Source organism: Natrix helvetica (assembly GCF_964273705.1).
Source record: "Natrix helvetica genome assembly, chromosome: 12".
Classification (NCBI taxonomy): Eukaryota; Metazoa; Chordata; class Lepidosauria; order Squamata; family Natricidae; genus Natrix; species Natrix helvetica.
In genome coordinates this window covers 12658882-12682358 of record NC_138556.1, presented here as the reverse complement: position 1 = coordinate 12682358, position 23477 = coordinate 12658882, and the positions used below count along the sequence as shown (strand labels likewise).

Below are 23477 nucleotides of genomic sequence, written 5' to 3'. Positions count from 1 at the left end.
GTAAGCAATTGAAGGCGGGTATCATGGAAGTATAAGCCTTCACGTAAATTAGGGCTGGAGAATGTATATATTGAGATATTTTTCTATACTCCTCTGTCGTAAACGATCTGAGATTGTTCATTTATTTCACGAACCTAGGGACTCAAGAAGCCATTGCTGTCTGCTTACATGAAGAGACAAAACAAACCGTCAATGATAGCCTGTGTGACAGTTCAAAGAGACCTCCGCCAATGAGCCATGTGTGCAACACAAGGCTTTGTCCCCCAAGGTAAGACGTGGCTAACGCCTTTGTAGATGAACGATGAAAGTTTATTAGTGGAAGATATCCTGTATGGTGCATAGCGTTTGGCTAAAATAAGAGTTCTCAACTGTTTTCATTCCTCTGTTTTGCTCTCGGTGGGGTGGGGGGGTCATTTCACAAAGCATTCCTCTTGTACTTGATGGTGTGGCTTGCATAGGGCTCTGATGTCATCATATTTTGGAACAGATGGCAAGTTGGACCTTGGAGACAATGTACTGCCACTTGTGGCATTGGCATCCAGACGAGAGAGGTGCATTGTCAGCAACCTGGAAGGTCTGTTGATGGACTTGAGACCTGCAAAGAACCGAAGCCTCACTCTTTACAAGCATGCAACCAGCTTGACTGTCCCCCATTTTGGCATGTTGAAGAATGGCAACAGGTAAGATGGTCTTATCAACCGCAAAGGTTGGAAGACACCCCCCGTTGAATTAGATTAATGGGAAGCCATTGCTCGTGCAATGTTCTGGATTGTCCCTTCTGTTCTGACCCAGGCTTCCCAAGATCATGAAGCAGACTCCTTGTCCTGATAAAACCTCTTATTTAGTTTAAAGTGAATTCCTCTCCAGAAAAGTCCCGGCCAACAGTCTTTCATGACATTTCACAACTACAGACCTTTATCAGGCTTGGAGAGTGGCGAGGCCAATATCTTCCAAACACCACTCTGTAGCAGACAATACTTGGCAAGAAGTCAGGAACAGATCTTCACCGTAATGAATTGAACTAATTGTCTCCTGCAAACTCCACTTCCCTTTTGCTCCTCTTTATTCCCTATGGGAGGAGCCATTCACTGTCCATCTGTGCCTTTACTCCCGAGTCAGTCCTTGTTCTTTAACTGTTCCCTTCTCCTGGCAGCTCTGCACATGCACACATCTGGAACAGGCTCCAGCTGTTTGTCTGCCTCACTGATGTCTGACTCTGAAGGCAGCTGATAACTGTCAGATGGCCCTGGCCCCATCTCTGCCTGTGACACAGAGCCCTCATCAGAGCCTTTCCCAGACTCCAGGACTGGCCCATGTTCCTCCCCAACCTCCTCATTGTCCGAATCTGTTACCAGCTCCACTGGCCGTTGGTGGGCCACAATACCTTCTGCCAATACTTTGGACTGAAAGTCGTAACTATTGAGTCTAGTTCATATGAATATACAATCACTAGTAAAGTTGCTTCACATGAGTAATGATAAATTTGTCAACGTAAGCCAAAGAAATAGGATTGCATATATGAAGGGTTTTTTGCATGTGTAAGATATTAGTCTTGAACCCTTCTCTCTGTTGTAGCGTTGCTGTAAATGACTCTCTAAGAGCTGAGCTCAGCAGCTCCTGGTGACTTCATGGCCACTTCTAAATAGCTTTCTTGGCAGAAAAAGACAAGGATTTTTTTCCCAGTTTCCCAATTTAAGTTTTATAGCCCAGACATTTTCTAATAATCTCCCATGCAAGTCCTAACCAGTGAAGATGGATAATCAATATCTGGTGAGAAGTAATCCATATCATGTTGTATTTTATCCCATGAGTGGGAATTAATAAAGAAGAGGAGGTCCCTCTGTCTTCAGTTATAAGTGGAGAAATAATCTGTTGGTTTGCTAAGATCAGAACTTAGGAGGCCAAGCGCTTGTTTCGTGGGTCAAAAGAAAATAAAACCCTGTCTTCTTTTCGGGGAAACACGGTATTAGAGAGATGCTGCTGAGACCAAGTTTCTGTAAGACCTTTTTAAAAGTATGAGTTTACTCACAAGATCCTCTACCTGCGTAACAAAAGGCAGCATAAAGCAAATACTCTTTGGCTCCAACGTAGGCCTGGCCTAAAGGAAATACAATACAATACAATACAATAGTAGAGTTGGAAGGGACCTTGTTTTATGTCATGTTTTGTTGTTTTTATATATGAACAGTCTGTACACCGCCCCGAGTCCCTGCGGGGAGAGGGGGCAGTCTATAAATTTAATAAAACCTAAACCTAAACCTAACCCCCTGCCTAGGCAGGAAACCCTATACCGTTTCAAATGATGGCCGTGCTTTGGGTGTGAGCTCCAGGCGGTATCATCTTTACGTGGAAAAGCATGGCTGGGTGTGAGATATTGATGCCTCCCTTTCTTTCCCTTAGTGCTCCCAGACTTGTGGAGGTGGCACTCAGAATCGCGAGGTGACCTGCCAGCAGCTGTTGATGGATGGAAGCTTTCTCCAACTCAGTCATGAGAAGTGCCCTAAACCCAGATTGCCCAGTTCCAGAGCCTGCGCAAATACTGACTGCCCTCCTCAGCTGGTGATGGGGCCCTGGTCTAGGGTGGGTAGCTTAAAATAAGATTCCTTTTTAAAAAAAATATTTATGCTTCTCTTCTCCCTTTCCTCTCCTCTTTTCCCCTCCTTCTCTCCAGTCCTTCCTTCCCCTTCTTCCTCCTCTTTCCTTTCCCCCTCTCCTTCCTTCCTTCCCTCCCTCCCATTTCCCATCCCTATTCCTCTTTCTTTCCCCCCCTCTCCTTCCTTCCTTCCTTCCTTCCTTCCTTCCTTCCTTCCTTCCTTCCCATTTCCCTTCCTCTTTCCCCATCCCTCTCTCCATTCCCTCCTCCCCTTTCCTCCTCCTCTTTCCTTTCCTCCGCTCCTTCCTTCCCTCCTTCCCATTTCCCATCCCCTTTCCTCCTCCTCTTTCTTTCCCCCCTCTCCTTCCTTCCTTCCTTCCTTCCTTCCTTCCTTCCTTCCCATTTCCCTTCTCCTTTCCCCATCCCTCTCTCCATTCCCTCCTCCCCTTTCTTCCTCCTCTTTCTCTTGCCCCTCTCATTCCTTCCTTCCTTCCCATTTCCCTTGCCCTTTCCTTTTCTCTTCCCCTCTCTCCTTCTCCTTCCCTTCTTTCCTGTCCTTCCTTCCTTTCCCTTCTCTTTCTCCCTTTCCTAGTCCCTTCCCCATTCCTGATCCAGTGCCCTCTAAATCAATCCAATGAAAGCATAGCCCTTTTGAGAGCAAGGTGGGGGCCTACCTCATTTTCATTTAAAGTTGGCACCCTTTGATTCACACCCTTCCTTCTGCAGTGCTCTGTAAGCTGTGGGGTTGGCACACAAAGAAGGAAAGCCACCTGCCAAAAGCGCACGGCCAGCGGCCAACATCTGGCATTAAATGGATCCCTTTGCAGCGGCTTTCCAGCAACCCAGCTTGTCAGGCCTTGCCACAGGAATGCCTGCAGAGGTAAGTGATGTTCTTTGACCATGTTTGTGAAGGGAAAAAGTCCCCAGCTTCGAAAACATTCCCTTTACCCCAAGATATAACCCACATGCCAAATGGTTAGTCTAGAGAAAAGAAGGACTAGGGGTGACATGATAGCAGTCATGTCCCAAAGAAAGGCTGCCCCAAAGAAGAGGGGGTCAACTTATTTTCCAAAGCACCAGAAGGAAAGCCAAGAAACAGTGGATGGAAACTAATTAAGGAGAGAAGCAACCTGGAATTAAAGTTCCTTACAGTGGGACCGATTTGCCAGTGGAACATCTCACCTTCAGAAGTTGTGGGTGCTTTATCACTGGAGGTTGTCTGAAATAATATAGTGTCTCCTGCTTGAGCAGAGGGTTGGATTAGAGACCTCCAAGATCCCTTCCAGCTCTATTCTGATTGAGTGAGTGAGTGAGTGAGTGATTTGAAACAAGGTTTGAGCTTATAGCAATTTGTAGCATTTAAACGGTAAGACAAATGTCTACTGAGCTTTATCAGGCAGAAGATCTGGTTCGAAAATAAAAGTAAGTGTTTGCTATCAATAGTTTGAAAATCTGAACACCGACCCTATGTGGCAATATTAGTTTGGCAGGAAACATCGAGTCCCAATGGAAGCATTTATTTGGTTTTAATGACTATGGCTGGGTGCTTCGCTTCATTCCTCAACATTGTATTAAAACAATCCATCCAACAAAATAAGAGTTGAAATAATTATAGAAAACCTTCTTTTTGAGACTTTATTGCCTGGTGAACATGCCAAGATCCTGAGGTTCAAAAAAAATATTTCAAATGAAGCTCCATGGACTTACAGGAATGTCCTTGGCTGAGTATTTCACGAAATATTTCTGAGCTGCATATATATATAATATATAATATATCTGAATTTATTTAATTATGGATATTTGTATGGCAGCGTGTCCAATCAGCAGATTGTTTGGTGGAGAGTGATGTTAAAGAAACCTTGTCAAGTCCTGTTGTATGTTATGAGGAATATAATCCCAAAAAGCAACAAAAAAAAAAGAATATTTATTCCGATGGTTCAGAAACATGTTTTGAAAAGGGAAGGAGGCCTAAAGAAACTGTCATATAAGATCAGTTTCTAGATGGTTTATATTAAACATTGCCTACAGCCAAGATACACAATGAGCAGGATCAAGTTTCAGCTATCATTGGCTGGTTCACGCTCCAGTTGTAGGGTGTAGCTCACTCCTGAGTGTTATCTACCCATAAATAGGGAGGCTGGTGTAGAACACTTGTTCATGGTTTCCAGGGGTGGGTTTCAAGAATTTTAGCACCCGGTTGTCTAGCTGGTTGCTGGGTGGGTGTGGCCATGGTGGGTGTGACCTATTCAACCTCCTGCACCATGGTGTGTGTGTGTGTGTTTGCCCTTCCCAGGCTCTGGAGGCTTTCCCCAAGCCTCTGGGATGGGAAATATGGCCTCCCCCAGGCTCCAGAGGCCCACTAGAGGCCGGAAACGAGTCCATTTCCACGCTTCCCAGAAGTCTGGGAGGTCCATTTTTCACCCTCCCACAGCCTCTGCTCAGGCATTCATAATGGGCCATGTGGAGACTCCTGGGAGGGGAGAAGAGGGTTGGGCGTGGCCAGCCAGTTCTTGCAACTAGCGGTTTGGCGAACCAAATGTAAAATTAGCCTCCGGTTCACCCGAACCAGTCCGAACTGGCTGAATCCCACCCCTGATGGTATCCTAATTTTCACAAAGACAGTTCTTAAGAAAATGCATGTTTCATCATGCTCCTGTATGCAACCCTCTTTCTCTCTTCGGTTGTAGAAGTTAGCGTACTGTCGATTAATCCTTAATTTACAGTAGGTAATCCTTAATTTACAACCGTTCATTTAGTTTAGTGATCGTTCAAAGTTAACAATGGCACTGAAAAACATATGACCGCTTTTCACAGTTATGACCTTTGCAGCATCCCCGTGATCATGTGATCAAAAATCCAGCTACTTGGCCACTGGTTCATATTTATGAGAAGCATTGCGGTGTCCCAAGGACAAGCAAAGTCCGCGCGGGAAAGCCACATTTGCTTCACAGCCAAGTTACTAACTTATCAGCTGCAGCGATTGACTTAACAACTATGGTAAGAAAGGTCATAGAATGGGGCAAAATTCATGTAGCAAATGTCTCGCTTATCAACAGCAATTTTGGGCTCAATTGTGGTCGTAGGTCGAGGATTAACATGTATTAGGATTCTTTCCAGCCAAATTACCACTTCATTGATGCATTGCTCGCTGTAAAGTCTGATTGACCTTCCCAATAACAATTTGAGATTAGAATATTGGCATCCCAAACTTAGCTCTCTAGAATCCATCCAGGTAAAAGTCAGTCTGAAACACTTCTAGGTAAACAGTTTTTAAAGAAGAATAAGTGATACGGTGAAAATAGGAATAGCAATAGCTCTTAGACTTATATACCGCTTCACAGCGCTGTACGGCTTTCTCCAAGCAATTTACAGAGTCAGCATATTTGCCCCCAACAACCTGGGTCCTCATTTTACCTACCTCACAAAGATGGAAGGCTGAGTCAACCTTGAGCCGGGTGAGATTTCAACTGCCAGATTGCAGGCAGCCGGCAGGCAGCAGAAGTAGCCTGCAGTACTGCACTCTAACCACTGCGCCGCCGCGGCTCATGCAAAATGCAAAACAACGATGAAAACATATACCTGTTCTCAATATACCTTTGCAATTTCAGATCTGAAAGAAGAAAAGAAATCCAGACTTTTTGACAAACCACAGATACTCGGCATCCATAAAGTCTATATTCAGACAAGGCAAGAGAAACACATTAATTTCACGGTTGGAAGCCGAGCGTATTTACTTCCCAAAACATCTGTCATCGTCAGGTGCCCTGTTCGGAGATTCCAGAAGGCGCTTATCCAGTGGGAGAAAGATGGGCAGCCACTCCAGATTTCTAAACATCTTGGCGTCACCAAATCAGGGTCTCTCAAGATCAGTAACCTTGAAACTTCGGATATCGGAGTGTACAAGTGTGTTGCCGGATCTGCCCAGGAGATCTTTGTTCTTAAGCTCATTGGCACAAGCAACAGGCTCCTGGAAACTGCCACCAGCAGAAAAGAGGCAGGCGAGACCACAGACCACAACGAATCCAACAGCTTCGGCGCGAAATGGCACCAGATCAATCAGATGTGGCAGTTGTGGAGCCAGAAAAGTCAACAATATCTGCGGGACGAACAAGTGAACGACCAGCCTGCCTTAGAAAATCTGAAAACGCAGAGGAGGAGTTCCGAAGAAGGACACAACGCTCCCGAATTCACCACTCAGCAACTCAACACCGTAGCTTTACCTAACACTTACAGCATGGATACGGACCATTTTGATGGGCTGATAAAAAATTTGAGCCACCTTATCGAAGCTGGAGAAATTAGCAATGATTTGGCTTCCCGGTTTGTCTATCAACTGATTGCTGAGTTAGCGAAACCGTCTCTGTCTGCTCGCGAAAAGCAGAAAGAATCAGAAAGCGAGAAGTTCCCCGCCAGGAAATTTGACAAATCCCAAAGAGTGACGGATAATCTCAGCACAAAAGCTGCAGGCACACCAGTAGAGAGAAACTCAAAAGGAGCTATTATTGCCAAGCCGCAGGAAGGTCCACGGGTTTACTCAAATGACACTGTAACTCTGCAATTTGAAGGCACCTTTCTTTTAACCAAGAATGTCAGCACCATAAATTTGCTCTGTGCAACTGCCGGAGCTAGCAATCTTAAGTATACTTGGACCAAAGATGGAATGCCATTGAAGCCTGTTGAGAAGTAAGTAGCATTAAATATTTCAGCCATTCTGCGCTCACCTAAATGATTTTTATTATATCACATAATATGCAATTGTATTGTAGACATAACAGGATCTTTGTGAAAAATCCTTTTTTAAAATTGTAAGCTTTGCCTTTTGCCTTTAAGCTTCAAGGCCTTGTAACGCAATCTTAGGCGCCATCTTAAACTCCCATATTATGTCTTGGATCAATTTTTTTCCTCGTTCAGGATGCTTACTTACTGGCAGAATTGATTTTCCCTTTACGTTTCCTCTTATTGGGGAGGCACGGTGGCTCAGTGGTTAAGACGCTGGGCTTGTTAGCTGAAAAGCCGGCCATGCCGGTTCGAGACCCAAGCGCTACACGAGGGGGTGAGCTCCTGTCCTCATCCCTGCTCCTGCCAACCTAGCAGTTTGAAAGCATGCAAATGCGAGTAGATAAAGAGGTAGCACTTTGGTGGGAAGGTAACAGCCCTCTGGGAGTTCATGATGGCCACATGACTGTGGAAATGTCTTCAAACAGTGCTGGGTCAATAGCCTTGAAACAGAGATGAATATTACCCCCTATAGTGGCAATGACTAGTAGAATAAAATCTGCAGGGATTCCTTTACCATTTCCCCCACCCCCACCCTCCTCTTATTATAAAATTCCCTTTTGTCTTTATGCCTTTCTTTTAGCCCTTCTCTAAACCTGTATTTCAACTGAATACCACCCATGGCTCACTAATAAATCAAAGACAAATATTTTAGACACTGAATATTGAACAGGTCAAGCTATAAGCTTTATTGCAGCATTCCCAGATGTTTTCTAGTAATTGCTGGCCTACTAAATATGTGGCATGCAGTGTTTTCTGGCTGGTTTAAACGGCATAAGGGTATATTTAAGATAAGGCACATAAAGATATTACGGGCTTATATTTACACTTGAGTGCTGATCAACGTACCAAATAAGCCGCATCAGTTTTACAAGCAAGTATCTCTGTGTCCCACTTGGAAAGCTTACTCCCAATTGTTGTGGGATTGATTAATTTGACGTATTGTTTATTTAGCACTCACTGTTGCGAATCCTTTGTTTATATAGGGGAGTCTCTAAGCTGACAGTGGCTGACTTCAAATGTGTTTGGATGGGCAAATCACGAAGACATTCCAGTGGTCCAGCATAGATTGGGAAATCAGAGTAGCATTTTCAAAGAAATCACTAACAAGCCATTTCAGCATTCTCGCTAAAACAAACACAGAACAGAGAGAAGTCCATGTTACCACCAGACATCAAAGTTGAGACTAACAATAGGGAAATAACTGACTTTGAAAGTCTGCAGAAACCTAAAGCTTTCTGCCAGCTTAGACTACGTACATGTTGTTTTTAGTTGCACAGTCATGTCTGACCCATCGCGGCCCCATGGACAACGTTCCTCCAGGCCTTCCTGTCTTCTACCATCTTCTGGAGTCCAGTTAAGCTCACACTGACTGCTTCGGGGACTCCACCCAGCCACCTCATTCTCTGTCATCCCCTTCTTCTTTGGCCCTCAATCGTTCCCAGCATTAGGCTCTTCTCCAGTAAGTCCTTCCTTCTCCTTAGGTGGCCAAAGTATTTGAGTTTCCTCTTCAGGATCTGGCCTTCTAAAGAGCAGTCAGGGTTGATCTCCTCTAGGACTGACGGGTTGGATGGCCTTGCAGTCCAAGGGACTCGCAGGAGTCTTCTCCAGCACCAGAGTTCAAAGGCCTCCATTCTTTGGCGCTCTGCCTTTCTTATGGTCCAACTTTCACAGCCATCCATTGCAACGGGGAAAATCATCGCCTTGACTATATGCACATCTGTTGGCAGGGTGATGTCTCTGCACGTACACGTTGAATTATACAATTAAAAACCAAAAGGGCAGGTGAAGAATCGATGCCAAAATAAAAAGGCTAAGGCAAGCTAGGTTTTTGGCGAGATTGGGAGCTTCTGGTGCAGAACTGTTTTCTGAAAACCTGGCCAGGTGGCACACTGAACAAAGCTGCAGAAAGGCCAGAGGACACACAACATCAAAGCAACAATCAAGACATGTAGATTCATGCTGATTCTCAGGCAAACTTTTCCTTAAATGAACACAACGAGCGTGCCTCTTGTTTGAGGAGCAAACTTCATAACAAAGTGCGTGTTTGGTCTTGTATATATTTTTTCCCTCTGATGATCCGGGACAACTGCAATAGTGATGTGGAGACAGAAGGATCTATTCGTTACAGTTGTTCATACACCCAAAGGTGCTTTTTCAGGAGGCAACTGGACTTCCTTGTTTTCTTTTCTTTTGAAGATGTTTCGCTTCTCATCCAAGGAGCTTCTTCAGCTCTGACAGAATAGTGGGGAATGGAAGGATTTGTATTCCTTGCAGACAGATGGTCATTTGCATCCTTTTAGAGCAAGGGGTTTCAACCTCGATTTCATTGAGGGCTACATCAGGGTTGTGTTTGACCTTGGGGGGGGTGTTGGGGAGTGGCCAGGGTGGGCATGGCCAGTGCAATATCACTTGTGTTGGGGGAGGGGGCACCTGTGGTGGCCCAAGCGCTCTGCCAGCAAAAATGGACTCCCGAGCTCCATTTTGGCTGCAACAGCCTCCTGCAACCCTCTGCCAGCGAAAACAGAGCTTGTGATGCAGCCCTCCCGAGCTCCATTTTCATTGGCAGAGGCACTGCCGGCCGGTTCTTCATTGCTTCCAGAGCAGCCTCGTGGGCCAGATCTAAGCACTTCTTATACAATACAATACAATAGCAGAGTTGGAAGGGACCTTGGAGGTCCTCTAGTCCAACCCTCTGCCTAGACAGGAAACCCTATACTGTTTCAGACAAATGGTTATCCAACATCTTCTTAAAGACTTCCAGTGTTGGGGCATTCACAACTTCTGGAGGCAAGTAATTCCACTTGTTCTAACTGTCAGGAAATTTCTCCTCAGTTCTAAGTTGCTTCTCTCCTTGATTAGTTTCCACCCATTGCTTCTTGTTCTGCCCTCAGGTGCCTTGGAGAATAGCTTGACTCCCTCTTCTTTGTGGCAACCCCTGAGATATTGGAACACTGCTATCATGTCTCCCCTAGTCCTTCTTTCTCTTAAGCTAAACATACCCAGTTCCTGCAACCGTTCTTCATATGTTTTAGCCTCCAGTCCTCTAATCCTCTTTGTTGCTCTTCTCTGCACTCTTTTCTAGAGTCTCCACATCTTTTCTACATTGTGGTGACCAAAACTGAATGCAGTATTCCAAGTGTGGAATACTCTTGGGCCGGATCTGTTCCCCCGGGGCTTGAGTTTGACACACCTGTTTAGAGGATCGTAAATTACCAACTGTCTGCAAGGAATATAAATCCTTCCATGCCCCACTATTCTGTCAGAGTTGAAGAAGCTTCTTGGATGAGAAGCGAAACGTCTTCAAAGAAAAAAAGAGGAAAAGTCCAGTTGCCTCCTGAAAAAGCACCTCTGGGGCAACCCTGACCTGAATGACTGAGAATCTCTACCGACTTTTAGTTGCTCCAACAGTTGGTGGAGAACAGTTTAGGCCCGTGATGGCGAGCCCATGGCACATGTGCCAGAGGTGGCATGCAGAGCCCTCTCTGTGGGCACGTGCACTGTCGCCAGCTGCTCTTCTGGTTTCCAGCTAGTCTTCGCAGACATTGCAGCGCCAGGAAACATCCCTCAAAAGACCCGAAACAAAGCTTGTTTTCAGGCCATTTTTCGGGCTGTTTTCAGAATGTTTTCAGAATGTTTTTGGCCCCCCAAAAGACTGAAAACAGCCCAAAAAACCAGCCCCCAAACCCAGGCATACATGCGCCAGCCAGCTGGTCTTTGGTTTTCCATTGTTCATGCACACACATTCCAGCTTGCGCACTCGATGCCAAAAAGGCTCACCATCACTGGTTTAGGTAATCCTTGCCTTCATTCATTTAGTGACTGCTTGAAGTTACAATGGCACTGAAAAAAAAGTGACTTATGACTGTCTTTCACCGTTACGGCCTTTCCAGGATCCCCACGATCGTGTGATCAAAACTCAGATGCTTGGCAACTGGTTCATATTTATGACCGTTTTGTGATGTGATCCCCTGTTGCCACCTTCTGACCAGCAAAGTCAATGGGGAAGCCAGAATCACTTAACAACCGGTTTGCTAACTTATCAGCTGCAGAGATTCATTTAACAACTGTGGCAAGGAAGGTCGTAAAATGGGCCAAACTTCACTTAACAAATGTCTCCCTGAACCACAGAGAATCTGGGCTCAATTGTGGTTGTAAGTCAAGGACAATCTATTCCCTCCTGTTGATTAAATCTTATCCTTTAAACGTTTTGCAGGGTGACTTTCGAAGCCAATGGCCAAGTCCAGATTTTGAACCCCACTGAGAAAGAAATGGGGGTGTATCGTTGCACAGCGGACAATGAACTTTTTCAAGACATGGCAGTGTTTTACGCAGGTAATTTACTTGGCGGTGCAATTTGCAAATTAGCTATTGATCATCAATCACCGCTCAATGAGACAAAGACCCTCCTGGCCTGTGTTCGAATTGGTTTGGTGTTTTCAATTTCTGTGAAATACTAACTTGCAGAACTGTAGAGAAATTATTGCTATTCGTAAAAGGAAAATGGGAAAATAACTCTTGGGGAAGGTTTTTAAACCCTCGTTTTTGCATTAAATGAAAAGTGGGAGGATTTGCACATAACATTCCCCCCCCCAAAAAAAAACATCTGTAAACATTCCTTTCTGAAGTTCGATAGTTACCATAATTTAGTTTAGTTTAGTTTGGTTTATTTTATTGTCATCGCACATTGTACAACAAAAATAAATGCCATCTTCAGTGTATATTATAACTGTAAAAACAAAACCACAAACACACATCCTTCACATTCTATATAATTGAATTGAAAACCCGATATTGCATTAATATACCGTATAATTCAATATAGTTACTGCCCTGGGATAGAAGCTGTTTTTCAGCCTATTTGTCCTTGTTTTTATTATACTGTACCATCTGCCAGATGGTAATAGTTCAAAAAAAAAAGGGTACCCAGGGTGAGATGGATTTTTAAGAACGTTTCAAATTTTCTTAAGGCAGCAGGAGCTATAAAGCTCTTCCAAAGAGGGGAGAGGGCAATCAGTGATCCTCTGGGCAATGACATTGACCCTCTGGAGTGCTGTCCTATCTGCCACTGTGCAATTGGCAAACCATACACAGGTGCAGTAAGTTAAATTATTCTCTATGGTGCAGCGGTCGAAGGTCACCAGCAGTTTTTCATTCAGTTGTTCAGAAGGTGAAATTCTGGGACTAATTCCTCTCCCCGCTGATTCTCCCTTGCAGAAGCTCCGGCTATACTGTCATCTGAAAAAAATATTGTCAGTTTTCAGCTTCGGAATCTGTCTGTCTCTGTGGGAGGTACAATCCTAGCCAGAATGGGGACCAACATTCTGCTGGAATGTCCAGTCAAAGGTAAGGCTAAACCACCTGAACTGTCGGAAGTTGTGGGTGCTCTTATCCCTGGAGGTTTTCCAAGAAGAGACTGGACGGCCATTTGCCTGGAATGGTGTAGGTTCTCCTGCTTGGACAGACGGTTGGATGAGAAGTCCTCCCAGGTCTCTTCCAACCTTATTGTTCTATTTTACTTTATCCCTTTTCCACATATCACTTCCTATTCCGGGCCAGCATTGACAAGTAGTCCATCATGCCTTTCGGGCAGCCCATGAAAGTCAAAAGAATGTGCTGAGGTGTGGAGAAATGAATGGGAGAACATCAGAGGTGGGTTCCTACCAGTTTGGACCAGTTTGGCCGAATAGGTAGTAACTTGGCTGGACACGTGACCGTACCTCTATCCTACCATCTTTATTTTCTGTTCTGCACATGAGCAGAACAATCTTCATTGAAAAAAAAATGTAATTTCCCCCCTTTTTTAATGGTGTGCACATGTCAGTCCCTGAAAGGTTTCAGAGATGGTCCATTTTTCACAGAAACTGAGGCGTTTTTTGCCTTCCCTCAGCCTCCAGAAGCATTCTGCAGGCTTCAGCAGGGCTGTGGGAAAGGGATAAATGCCCCCGTTTTGGCGAAAAACAGGCCGTGAGGCTTGGTTAGGGGGTCATGTGACTGAGTGTGCATGAGTGACATCAAGTTGGTCACGCCCACTCAGTACATGCCCCCCGTCTAGCCCCGCCCATCAAACCGGTAGTAAAAAAAATTGGAAGCCCACCCCTGGAGAACATGCATTTTTATGATGCCTCTTCTATTTACAACATGCTTAGTTTAAGGAGCTGCAGGGAAGCGTCGCGTGTCAACCCTGGAGCCATTTTCCATTGGACCCCTGACATCGCAGTTAGCTGCACACCCTCCAATCACAAAGTTGTCTTTGGAGGGTAAATCCACAGTAGTGCACGCAGCCCTCTAAACTGGTACATTTGAAGACCTCCAAGAACTTCATACAGGAACAAGTGTCCTTGGCTTGGAAAAGGGCACATACAGTTTTATGAAGAGTCCAGAAAGCACATTTGGTGATGTCAGATGGGGAGTTCTTCTGCCCAAAGATTGGTAGGACCAGGACACAGGCAACTGTAGAATTAATTTGAGGCATAGGACGTGGATAGGCAATGTTTTCATTCTTATGGATTGGCCAGTTAGAGTCGGGGCAGTGATGCCTACACAGTTGTTTACAAAAGAGGCTTTGGTGAATAAAATGCACTTTTACAGTAATCTCAACGTATTCCGCCACACTCGTGAGCAAAATCACAATGAATAAAAAGAGAAAGCAGCAGGCATTTCTCCTCCGTCCTAGTTACCCTGTGCATCTGCTTCTATTGGTTTAATGACCTTACTAAGCAAACATACCTTTTTTTCCCAGCTGAATTCTTTGCCACCAACTATGGCATATGATATATTATGAAATGCATGAGTTGATCATTCAAGTTCTTTCTGTTTGTTTGTTTCTGTGAACTTGAAGACTTCGCAATAAAACACAGGGATTCAAGGCAAACAAGCCTGCGATACAATTTCACTGTTAAGTTTGTGGAACTTGACTGCCATCCTGTGTGTGTTTATCTGGGAGCAAGCCCTTGTTTTGATTTGTGCATGGTTGTACTGCAGCGGAAAACATTTATAGAAATGCTATTATTTCTTACAAGTGTAGGAGAGACATACAGACTGTCATCAAAGTTAAACGAGGTTTTTGTTAAGGAAAATCCTAAACTGACTTACAGCCAATTGTTTTTATTTTACGACTATATCACACGTGTAATTTATTGCATTTTTAAAAAAAAAAGGTGATCCTAAAATCAGAAGACTGCATTGATGTAACTAAACTAGATAATTATTGAAAATCGAGGTCTTTATTAGGGCTACCTATACTTACAAAATCATTTAGAATAAGTGCTTCGGACTGCTTGCAGGCACAATACCTTTCTGCTCTTCCTTAAAGCAACCTCTCTTTTTGAAGTTTCTCTAGGAATCCGTGGAAAAAAATTGGGTGCTTTAAAATACTATATATTAATGAACTGACCCTGTAATAGTAACACCACATTTTTTCAAAGCATATATATAGGACATGGTGGCTCAGTGCCTAAGACACTGAGCTTGTCGATCAGAAAGGTTGGCAGTTTGGCGGTTCGAATCCCTAGTGACACGTTACAGAGTGAGCTCCCATTACTTGTCCCAGCTTCTGCCAACCTAGCAGTTCGAAAGCATGTTAAAATGCAAGTAGAAAAATAAGGACCACCTTTGGTGGGAAGGTAACAGCATTCTGTGCACCTTTGGCATTTAGTCATGCCGGCCACATGATGGTGTGTGTATTGGGGGGGGGGGGGGTTCCTGCCAGTTCTAACTTCTTCTATAGAAGAGGTTCCACAAATCTACAGTGCCATTTAGAACCAGTTCCAGCTCCCTCCCCCCACCCATCCTCACATCATCAAGATGAAGAGCGAGAGGAGGAATTCTGGGAGTTGAAGTCCACAAGTCTTAAAGCTATCAAGTTTGAACACCCCTGGGTTTTTTTTTTCTAAAGGGCTAGGGGTGCAAGGGTTTTGTAACTTGACAGCTTTAAGACTTGCGTGCTTCAAATGCCAGAGTTCCTGAGCCAATATTTTGGTTGCTAAGCAAGAGCGTTGTTAAGTGAGTTTCACCACATTTTACAAGTTGGCCACGCCCACCTAGTCACATGGCTGACAAGCCACTCCTACCCAGTCACATGGCCGGCAAGTCACTCCCACAAAGCAGGCCACACCTACAGAAGAGGTTCTAAAAAAATTTGAAACCCACCACTGGTGTGTATGTATGTATGTATGTATATAATCCATGTTGTAACAGGCGTAGTCTACCATCTACTGGTGAAAGAAGATGACTGCATTAATATGCATGTGTTGTTAGTTTTTGTGTTGTTTGACTGTCCACTATATGTCCTCCTTAGGCTTAGATACTTAATGTCCCTACTTAAAAGATCCCACCCAGATCCCATGAGAGGTTGATGCGGTGAGATGCTTCAAATCGGAAAGATGTTCAGTTGGAATGCATTGAACATTAGCCTTTAAATACGTTTTGCATTTGCCTCCCAGGTATTCCCCAACCTGAGGTCCTGTGGTTCAAAAATGAGAGCTCTTCAAGAAGGTCTGCTTTCCCTATAGCTAACAGTTCCTTCTTGTTCCTGGACAATGTTTCGGGCAAAAATACTGGCATTTACACTTGTACGGCTACCAACGCTGTGGGACATGCTACAGCAGCCACCATTCTTCAATTGGCTGGCAAGTATAAAGTTGGGTCAGGGGCATCATTGGGCAGCCTATAGGGAGGACCTCTTGGCTTCCTTCAACCTGTTGTGGCCCACTGGCAGCGAGGAGAGCTGGCAGCAGAGTCGGACAGTGAGGAGGTTGGGGAGGAACATGGGCCAGTCCTGGGGGTTGAGGAAAGCTCAGATGAGGGCTCTGCGTTGGAAGAAGAGCTAGATAGCAGTAAGGCCGAGGAACAGCTGGAGCCAGTTCCCAGTGTGCGCATGCGCAGAGCTGCCAGAAGACAAGAACAACTAAGAAAGCAGAGTCGACTTGGGAGTAAAGCCACACCTTGGAGGTGATTGGCCCCTCCTATAGGTAACAAAAGAGGAGCGAGCGGGAAGGGGGCTTTTGCAGGAAACCATTCATTCCTTCAGTCATTTCAAGAGCAGAAAGTTCTGTTTGTGACTTTAAGAAACTCAGCCAACTGATTTTCAGCCTTCTGGAGGGTCCAGGCAAGCCATTTGTGCCCTCCCCAGGCTCCAGGAAAGCCTCTGGAGCCTGGGGAAGGCAAAAATTCCCCCACCCACGTTGGGGTCGCTCGTGCATGCACAGGGGGGGGGGGTTGCTTACATACGTACTGGTTGAGGGGTCGCTCACCCTACGTGGGTAGGTGGGTGGGCACGCTCACGTGATACACGCACACACACAGTTTTGGCACACCTATAGAAAAGGGTTAGCCATCGTTGCCCTAGGCTGTAATTTAGCAGGAGCAATAGTACTTAGTCTTATATACTTTATAGCCCCCTCTAAGCGGTTTACAGAGTCAGCCTCTTGCCCCCAACAATCGGGGTCCTCATTTTACCCACCTTGGATGGATGGAAGGCTGAGTCAACCTTGAGCCTGTTGAGATTCGAACTGCTGGCAGTGGGCAGAGGGAAGGAAGGAAATGAAGGGAAGGGAAGGGAAGAAAGGAAGGAAGGACAACAGCAATAGCACTTAGACTTATATACCGCTTCGCAGTGCTTTTACAGCCCTCTCTAAGCAGTTTACAGAGTCACCATATTGCCCCCAACAATCTGGGTCCTCATTTGACCCACCTCGGAAGGATGGAAGGCTGAGTCAACCTTGAGCTGATCAGGATCGAACTCCTGGCAGTTAGCCTGCAATAGCACTTAGCACTTAGATTTATATACCACTTTATAGTGCTTTGAAGCCCTATGTAAACAGATAGAGACAGCCTATTGCCCCCAACAATCTGGGTCCTCATTTGACCCACCTCGGAAGAATGGAAGGCTGAGTCAACCTTGAGCCTGGTGAGATTCAAACTGCCAAACTGCATTCAGCTGGCAGTCAGCAGAAGTAGCCTGGAGTACTGTGCTCTAACCACTGCGCCACCATGGTAATAATTTCCTCCATCATTCTAGGACGAAGAAAACCACACAATGGACCATCTGCTGACAGTAAAAGAAAACGTGTTTTCATGGCATCTCCAATTGGTACCAACGTTACAGTGGCTGCTGGTGATACATTACGAATAGGTATGGTGGTCCCATATATCAACTCTGCCCTGAAACAATGGGTGGCAGGGAAGGGGTCATTCTTGTTTCATTCATGTCATATCTGCGGTTATTTGGGAGTCTCTGCATTTCTGGTTCTAGGAGGTTCCAAAAATGGCAGCCCAGGAACTCAACTGTGTAGGAATAAAGCATTTGAATATCTCAAGAGCAGGGTGAATGATAGCCAAAAAGCTACACAGCAAGGAAAGGGGGGAAATGGGGACAAGAGAAAGGCAGAATAAAAAAGCCCAATTAAAAAAAGGGAATTCTTCTTAATTCTGGTGGGCTTTGGTTCATGATGCAATGGCATGGCATGGCTGGCTGGGGAATTCTTGGAGTTGAAGTCCACAGATCTTAAAAGTTGCCAAGATTGGATACCGCTGCTGTAGAGGTTTCTATTTTTCTTGCACTCCTTGCTCTGGAAAAGAATCCATGGGGGACTTTGAAACGTTGCAGCTAGTTTGGAGATGATGTTGTTAGTTCCAAAGTCATGTCCAACCCATCGCGACTCCAACAACGTTCCTCCAGGCCTTCCTGTCCTCTACCATCCTCTGGAGTCCATCTAAGCTCACGCCGACTGCTTCCGTGACTCCATCCAGCCACCTCATTCTCTGTCGTCCCCTTCTTCTTTTGCCCTCAATCTTTCCCAGCATTAGGCTCTTCTCCAGTCAGTCCTTCCTTCTCATTAGGTGGCCAAAGTATTTGAGTTTCCTCTTCAGGATCTGGTTTGAAGTTTGGAAACACCATCATCTTTTTTGGACAAGGGCACCTAAGAATAACTGCATTCTTTATTCTGTAAGCAAGTTTTAAATGTTCTGGGGCAAAAAAAAAAAAGGCTAAAAACGCCTTTGTTTTTTCTAGGTTGTCCTGTCTATCCTAGCACAAATAACACAATTCGCTGGTTTGCCAGAAACCAACCGGTAGAAGAGGCTTCAGGCTTCAGGCACAAGACCCTGGTTGGGGGACGCATCCTTGAATTCATTGTTGCCTCTGACCAGTTTGCTGGACAATACAAGTGCTGGGCTTCATCCCATGTCAAGCCATTGTCTGTCTGGGTAAATGTCAAGAAGGAAGGTTTGTTGAAAGATCCCCGATAACATTTTTTTACATTTTCATTTTTCTTTAAATGTTTGGGACTTCCTAGTGTTATAATTGAAGGCAGAGATGGGGAACTATGGTCCCTTTATGACTTGTGGACTCCCAGAATTCCTGAACCAGCATGACTGGCTCAGGAATTCTGGGAGTGGGAGTCTACACGTCATAAAAGGATGATAGTTCCCCACTCCTGATTTAAGACTGTGAAGATCTGGCTTTTCCCTTAAGCATTGGACTAGGATGGTGGTTAATTTGGAGGTTCTTGATCTGGCACCTGGGGGAAGGGTATTTTTATTTCAATCTTGTTTTTAATTGCTTATTGTACACCACCAAGAATTACTGCATTAGATGGCAAGTCATATAAATTTTGCAAATCAGTCAATCAATCAATCAGTCAGTCAGTCGGTCCTTTTTTATTAATGAATTTCATGCTGCTGTGTTTATGTTTTCCTTTTTTCCCCCCTTTAATGTTCTTATAATTTTGCAAGCTAACAAATGAACTTATATTGGACAACATAAAAGTATATAATAAATCATCTATATGTGTGTAGCGTAACTCTGGAACACCTCAAGCAATTTCAGCCAAACTTGGTACACAGATGATTTACTCTCTGGAGAAAAATATTGTGGGGGTAAAACACCCCTAACACCCTTTGGGAGGGGGGTGTTCTGTCAAGATACAGCCTGTTGTGCCATACTGCCATACTGGCTTCTACTGTACAGCGCAGTGGAGTTGCCATGATAACGGATTCACAGTACTCCACAAGGGGGCTCCCTCTAGAAAGGGGAGAAATCCAATATTAGAAATTATGTTTGGTCTGAATATTTTTCCTTTATAAATAAATATCCGGGCAACGCAGGGTTATTGGCTAGTAGTACATGAAATAAATAACACTTGGGCAATGGGTCCTAACTATGTATTTAGTTTGCTTCTTAGCATATGATCATATTCTTTGTAGAATATGTGGAATCCTAGAATTGTAGAATCCTAGAGTTCATAAAGTCAGAGTTAGTTGAGGAAGCCTTCTGGTTCTTAGATCTAGCTTAGATTGATGTGATAACCAAACCCATCTGGATTTGCATATCATACAGTGATGTAATAGGGCTTGTTTATAGCATGATATGCAGACCCTAACATAATATGTATAAACCAGCATCATGGATTGAAACGAATGATAGCTTGATGTAATAAGCACACCTTGTCCTAGTAAGGCAGGGGTGTCCAAACTTGGGAACTTTAAGACTTGTGGACTTCAACTTCCAGAATTCCCCAGCCAGCCATGCTGGCTGGGGAATTCTGGGAGTTGAAGTCCACAAGTCTTAAAGTTCCCAAGTTTGGACACCCCTGTAGTAAGGCATTTCCTTGTATTGGAAAGATGTAAATATATTCAGGATATATCCTCTTTGACAGAACATCAATGGAAGCTTGCTGAACAGAGTCCATGCTCAACAGCTTGTGGAAATTGGGGAACTCGCTTCTGGAAATTTCTATGTGTGAATACGAAGGGTCAAAATGTGAACGCGTCACTATGCAAGGACCATCAAAAGCCAGTCGTAAACAACCCACAGTCCTGCAAAATTCAAGATTGTCCAGCAAGGTACAAACAATTTGTTACTTTGTTCAGATTAGAATATACTCTTAGGCATCTGTCCGTATGTGTTTTGCATGGAAGGCAGGTAGATTTCAGGTTTATTTTACTAGGATGCTGAAGTCCTCCAACTTTAGTCCAGGGGTGGGTTGATCCCAGCATTAATACCGGTTTGGTACACGCAAGAGTTGCTGGCAACTGGCAGTCAGCAGAGTTAGCCTGCAGTACTGCATTCTAACCACTGCGCCACCCTGGCTCTAGATACAACCAGGGACGTGCGGTCAGGGGAGGCAGAGCCTCACCGCTCTCATCATGAAAATAAAAAAGGGAAAAGGGAAAAGGACCTGAGGAGCCTTCTGCACACGTGGTCCGGGAATGGGACCACGTGTGCAGGAGGCTCCTCTAGCCTCAGCCTCCCTCCTGCACACGTGGTCCCATTCCCCGTCTTCCTGAGTCAACATGAAGGGGACCGCGGAGCATGAGCCGCGGTCCCGTGGAGCCTCCTGAAGCTGGGGCAGCTTCAGCCTCCTGCACATGTGGTCCCATTCCCCGCCTTCCTGAGTCAACATGAAGGGGACCACAGAGTGCGAGCCGTGAGACTGCGGAGCGTGAGCTGTGGTCCCCTTCATGTTGACTCAGGAAGGCGGGGAATGGGACCATGTGTGCAGGAGGCTGAGGCAGCTTCAACCTCCTGCACACGTGGTCCCATTTTCTGCCTTCCTGAGTCAACATGAAGGGGACCGCGGCTCGCGCTGATGATGTCACTAGCCTCACCAGCCATAAACCACCGCACGTCACTGCATACAACTATAAAGAAAATATAAGAATATTATTTTTCTCCTTCTGCTCTTGGTCCCCAGCAGTTGACAGAAACGTGCAGTCCAGTCCTTAAAAATCATAGTTGAATTTGTCCCTCTCAACTAATAACCAAGGAAAATGGAGCCTTTCTCTGTAATGCGCCCATCGTTAGCTCAACCACCCCTATAGCCCAAGTCACTCTTACTAACTTGCATCGTTCTTCTCAATATGTGCAATTCCTTTACTTTTGTGGTTAATTCCCACCCACCCCTTTCTTTTTCTTGCATTTTCTCCTTCCAGGTGGGCAACCACAGCTTGGTCTGAATGCTCTGCTTCCTGTGGCCATGGATTTCACCGCCGGCGATTAACCTGCAAGCAAGTCAAAGCCAACCGGCGTGTCTTAACTTTGCCTCCAGGCGCTTGTGCTGACCAAGAGCGTCCTTTGGAAATGAAACCTTGCGTGGGCCACTTTTGTGCAGAATGGATGGTTCATCCCTGGGGCCAAGTAATTAATTCAACAATGAATGAATCTATCACCTCTACCACTGGCTATGCACAAACTCTTGTTGGGGAGCCTCAAAACTGTCTAATAACTATGCACGCCTCTCTGATTTCTATCTCTTCTACCGAGAGGTGCAGGGTTGTCTTATTATCCCCACACCAAAGCGATATAGGTTGAAGAAGCTCTTGATCGTTTCTATAGTGCCTTTGTTTTTAGGAATAACACCCGACATCTCGACAGCAACTCCCAGTCGGGATAGACCAGTGATAGCTAACCTTTTCATCGCCGAGTGTCAAAAATGTGCACATGTGCACGCACAAGCACATATGCACACCCATAATGCAATGTGTGCATTACTCCCCCCTGTGCCCCCCCACGCGCTCACCCACCCCGTCTCCCACATGCGCCCTGCCCACCCACCCCCCCGGGCATGCACAGCAGAGACCCAAAAACTAACTGGCTGGCAGGATGCGTGTGCGTGCATGCACGGTGGAGCTGAGCTGGGGTAACGGCTCGCATACCCACACAGAGGGCTGTGCATGCGACCTGTGGCACGTGTGCCACAGGTTTGCCATCACGGGAATAGACTATCTTGAGTGTGTTGGACAAGTCGTATCTAAAGCCACTCCCAGTGTTCCATGGGACTAAAACTGCTGTCCATACATCTGGTGAAGGTATCCGAAATGACATTTCATTTATTTTGCATCTGAAGCTCAGTGGAGTCCATGAATATAGTATCTTGCTCAGCATTGATCTGCTCCAGGAATACTGGTATTCAGGACCAGAAAATAAGTCAGAACTAAAGAACTAAAGCAAGGTCATGTTCAGGACTAATTTAGAGAAACATACCTTAAAGCTCAGAAAGTCCATGGTAAGCTAAAGATCAAGTAGAAAAGAAAACAGTTCTTATTGGCTGTTCTGCTCAAGAGGGCCAGCCTAGGGGTAGATGGATTGAATTCAAACCTTAAGGCTCTCTGGATGAGTACCTTTACACTGTCAAAACTCCTAGAGGGGTAAATAGGTAAGACCATGCTTGCGGACTAAAAACAAGGAGAAATTAGATTAATATGATTGCTTCTTGGCATGTGCTCACATGGACAGGAAGCCTGCTATCTGTCTGAGTTTAAATAATCTGCATTTTTGCTTCGTCTTTGTAATGGGAGCTGTTTGCTATCTGTCTCCTCCTCAGTGCACCGGACGTTGCATCAATCTTGGAGTGGGCTTACAACACCGTCACATTCAATGTCAGCATCAGAATGGGTCAGCGGTCCTGAATTCACTCTGCGATAATGAGAAAAGGTATATGTCTGCCAAGCATGAGACCCCGTAACCATTCTTATCATCTCAGCAAATGTCATGACATTCTTTCCCTAGATTCTATTGGGAAGGTATGAGTCAGTGAGCACTACATATTTCTCCCTTTAGGGTACTAACTGCTATAGTTTTATCGCTTTCCAACTTGTAAATCAGTGGAATGAAACTTACAACTTCCAATATTTGAGGGGCTGCCACAGAGAGGAGGGGGTCAAGCTATTTTCCAAAGAACCTGAAGGCCAGAAAAGGAATAATGGATGGAAACTGATCAAGGAGAGATTCAACCTGGAAATGAGAAACTTTCTGACAGTGAGAACCATCAACCCATGGAACAGAAGTTGCCTTCGGAAGTTTTGGGAGCTTCATCACTGGAAGCTTTCAAGAAGAGACTGGACTGCCATCTGTCAGAAATGGTGTAGGGTCTCCTGCTTGGATTGGGGGTTGGACTAGATGACCTACAAGGCCCCATCCAACTCTGTTAATCTGTTAAATCGGTTAAACTTCAGCGAGATCTTATCTCTGTTTCTTCCTCTTTACAGAGGGATATTGTCAGTGAAAAGCAAAGGATTTGTAAACGTTTACATCAGAATCAGAAAGCTAAGCTTGTTTGTCCTCTTTAGTCAGAATACTCCTGATATGCGTTTTTATCATCTGGGC

The 23477-nt window shown here is 45.1% G+C and overlaps 1 protein-coding gene across 3 annotated transcripts in view; it reads left to right on the top strand.

Moving 5' to 3' along the window:
* The window catches only part of ADAMTSL3 (ADAMTS like 3), a 164540-nt gene that overhangs the window by 136432 nt on the left and 4631 nt on the right, over positions 1-23477 (top strand). For 2 of the 3 annotated variants that reach the window (XM_081964718.1, XM_081964717.1), the window contains exons 17-29: positions 139-268; positions 488-680; positions 2401-2580; positions 3320-3473; positions 6202-7276; positions 11586-11704; positions 12587-12715; positions 15814-15999; positions 17391-17504; positions 18384-18596; positions 20029-20215; positions 21305-21509; positions 22696-22805. In XM_081964718.1, coding sequence (XP_081820844.1) covers positions 139-268; positions 488-680; positions 2401-2580; positions 3320-3473; positions 6202-7276; positions 11586-11704; positions 12587-12715; positions 15814-15999; positions 17391-17504; positions 18384-18596; positions 20029-20215; positions 21305-21509; positions 22696-22805 — 2995 coding nt within the window. Of the gene's footprint in view, positions 1-138; positions 269-487; positions 681-2400; positions 2581-3319; positions 3474-6201; positions 7277-11585; positions 11705-12586; positions 12716-15813; positions 16000-17390; positions 17505-18383; positions 18597-20028; positions 20216-21304; positions 21510-22695; positions 22806-23477 lie in introns of those variants that run through there. The other variant, XR_014176353.1, reaches the window with a different exon arrangement.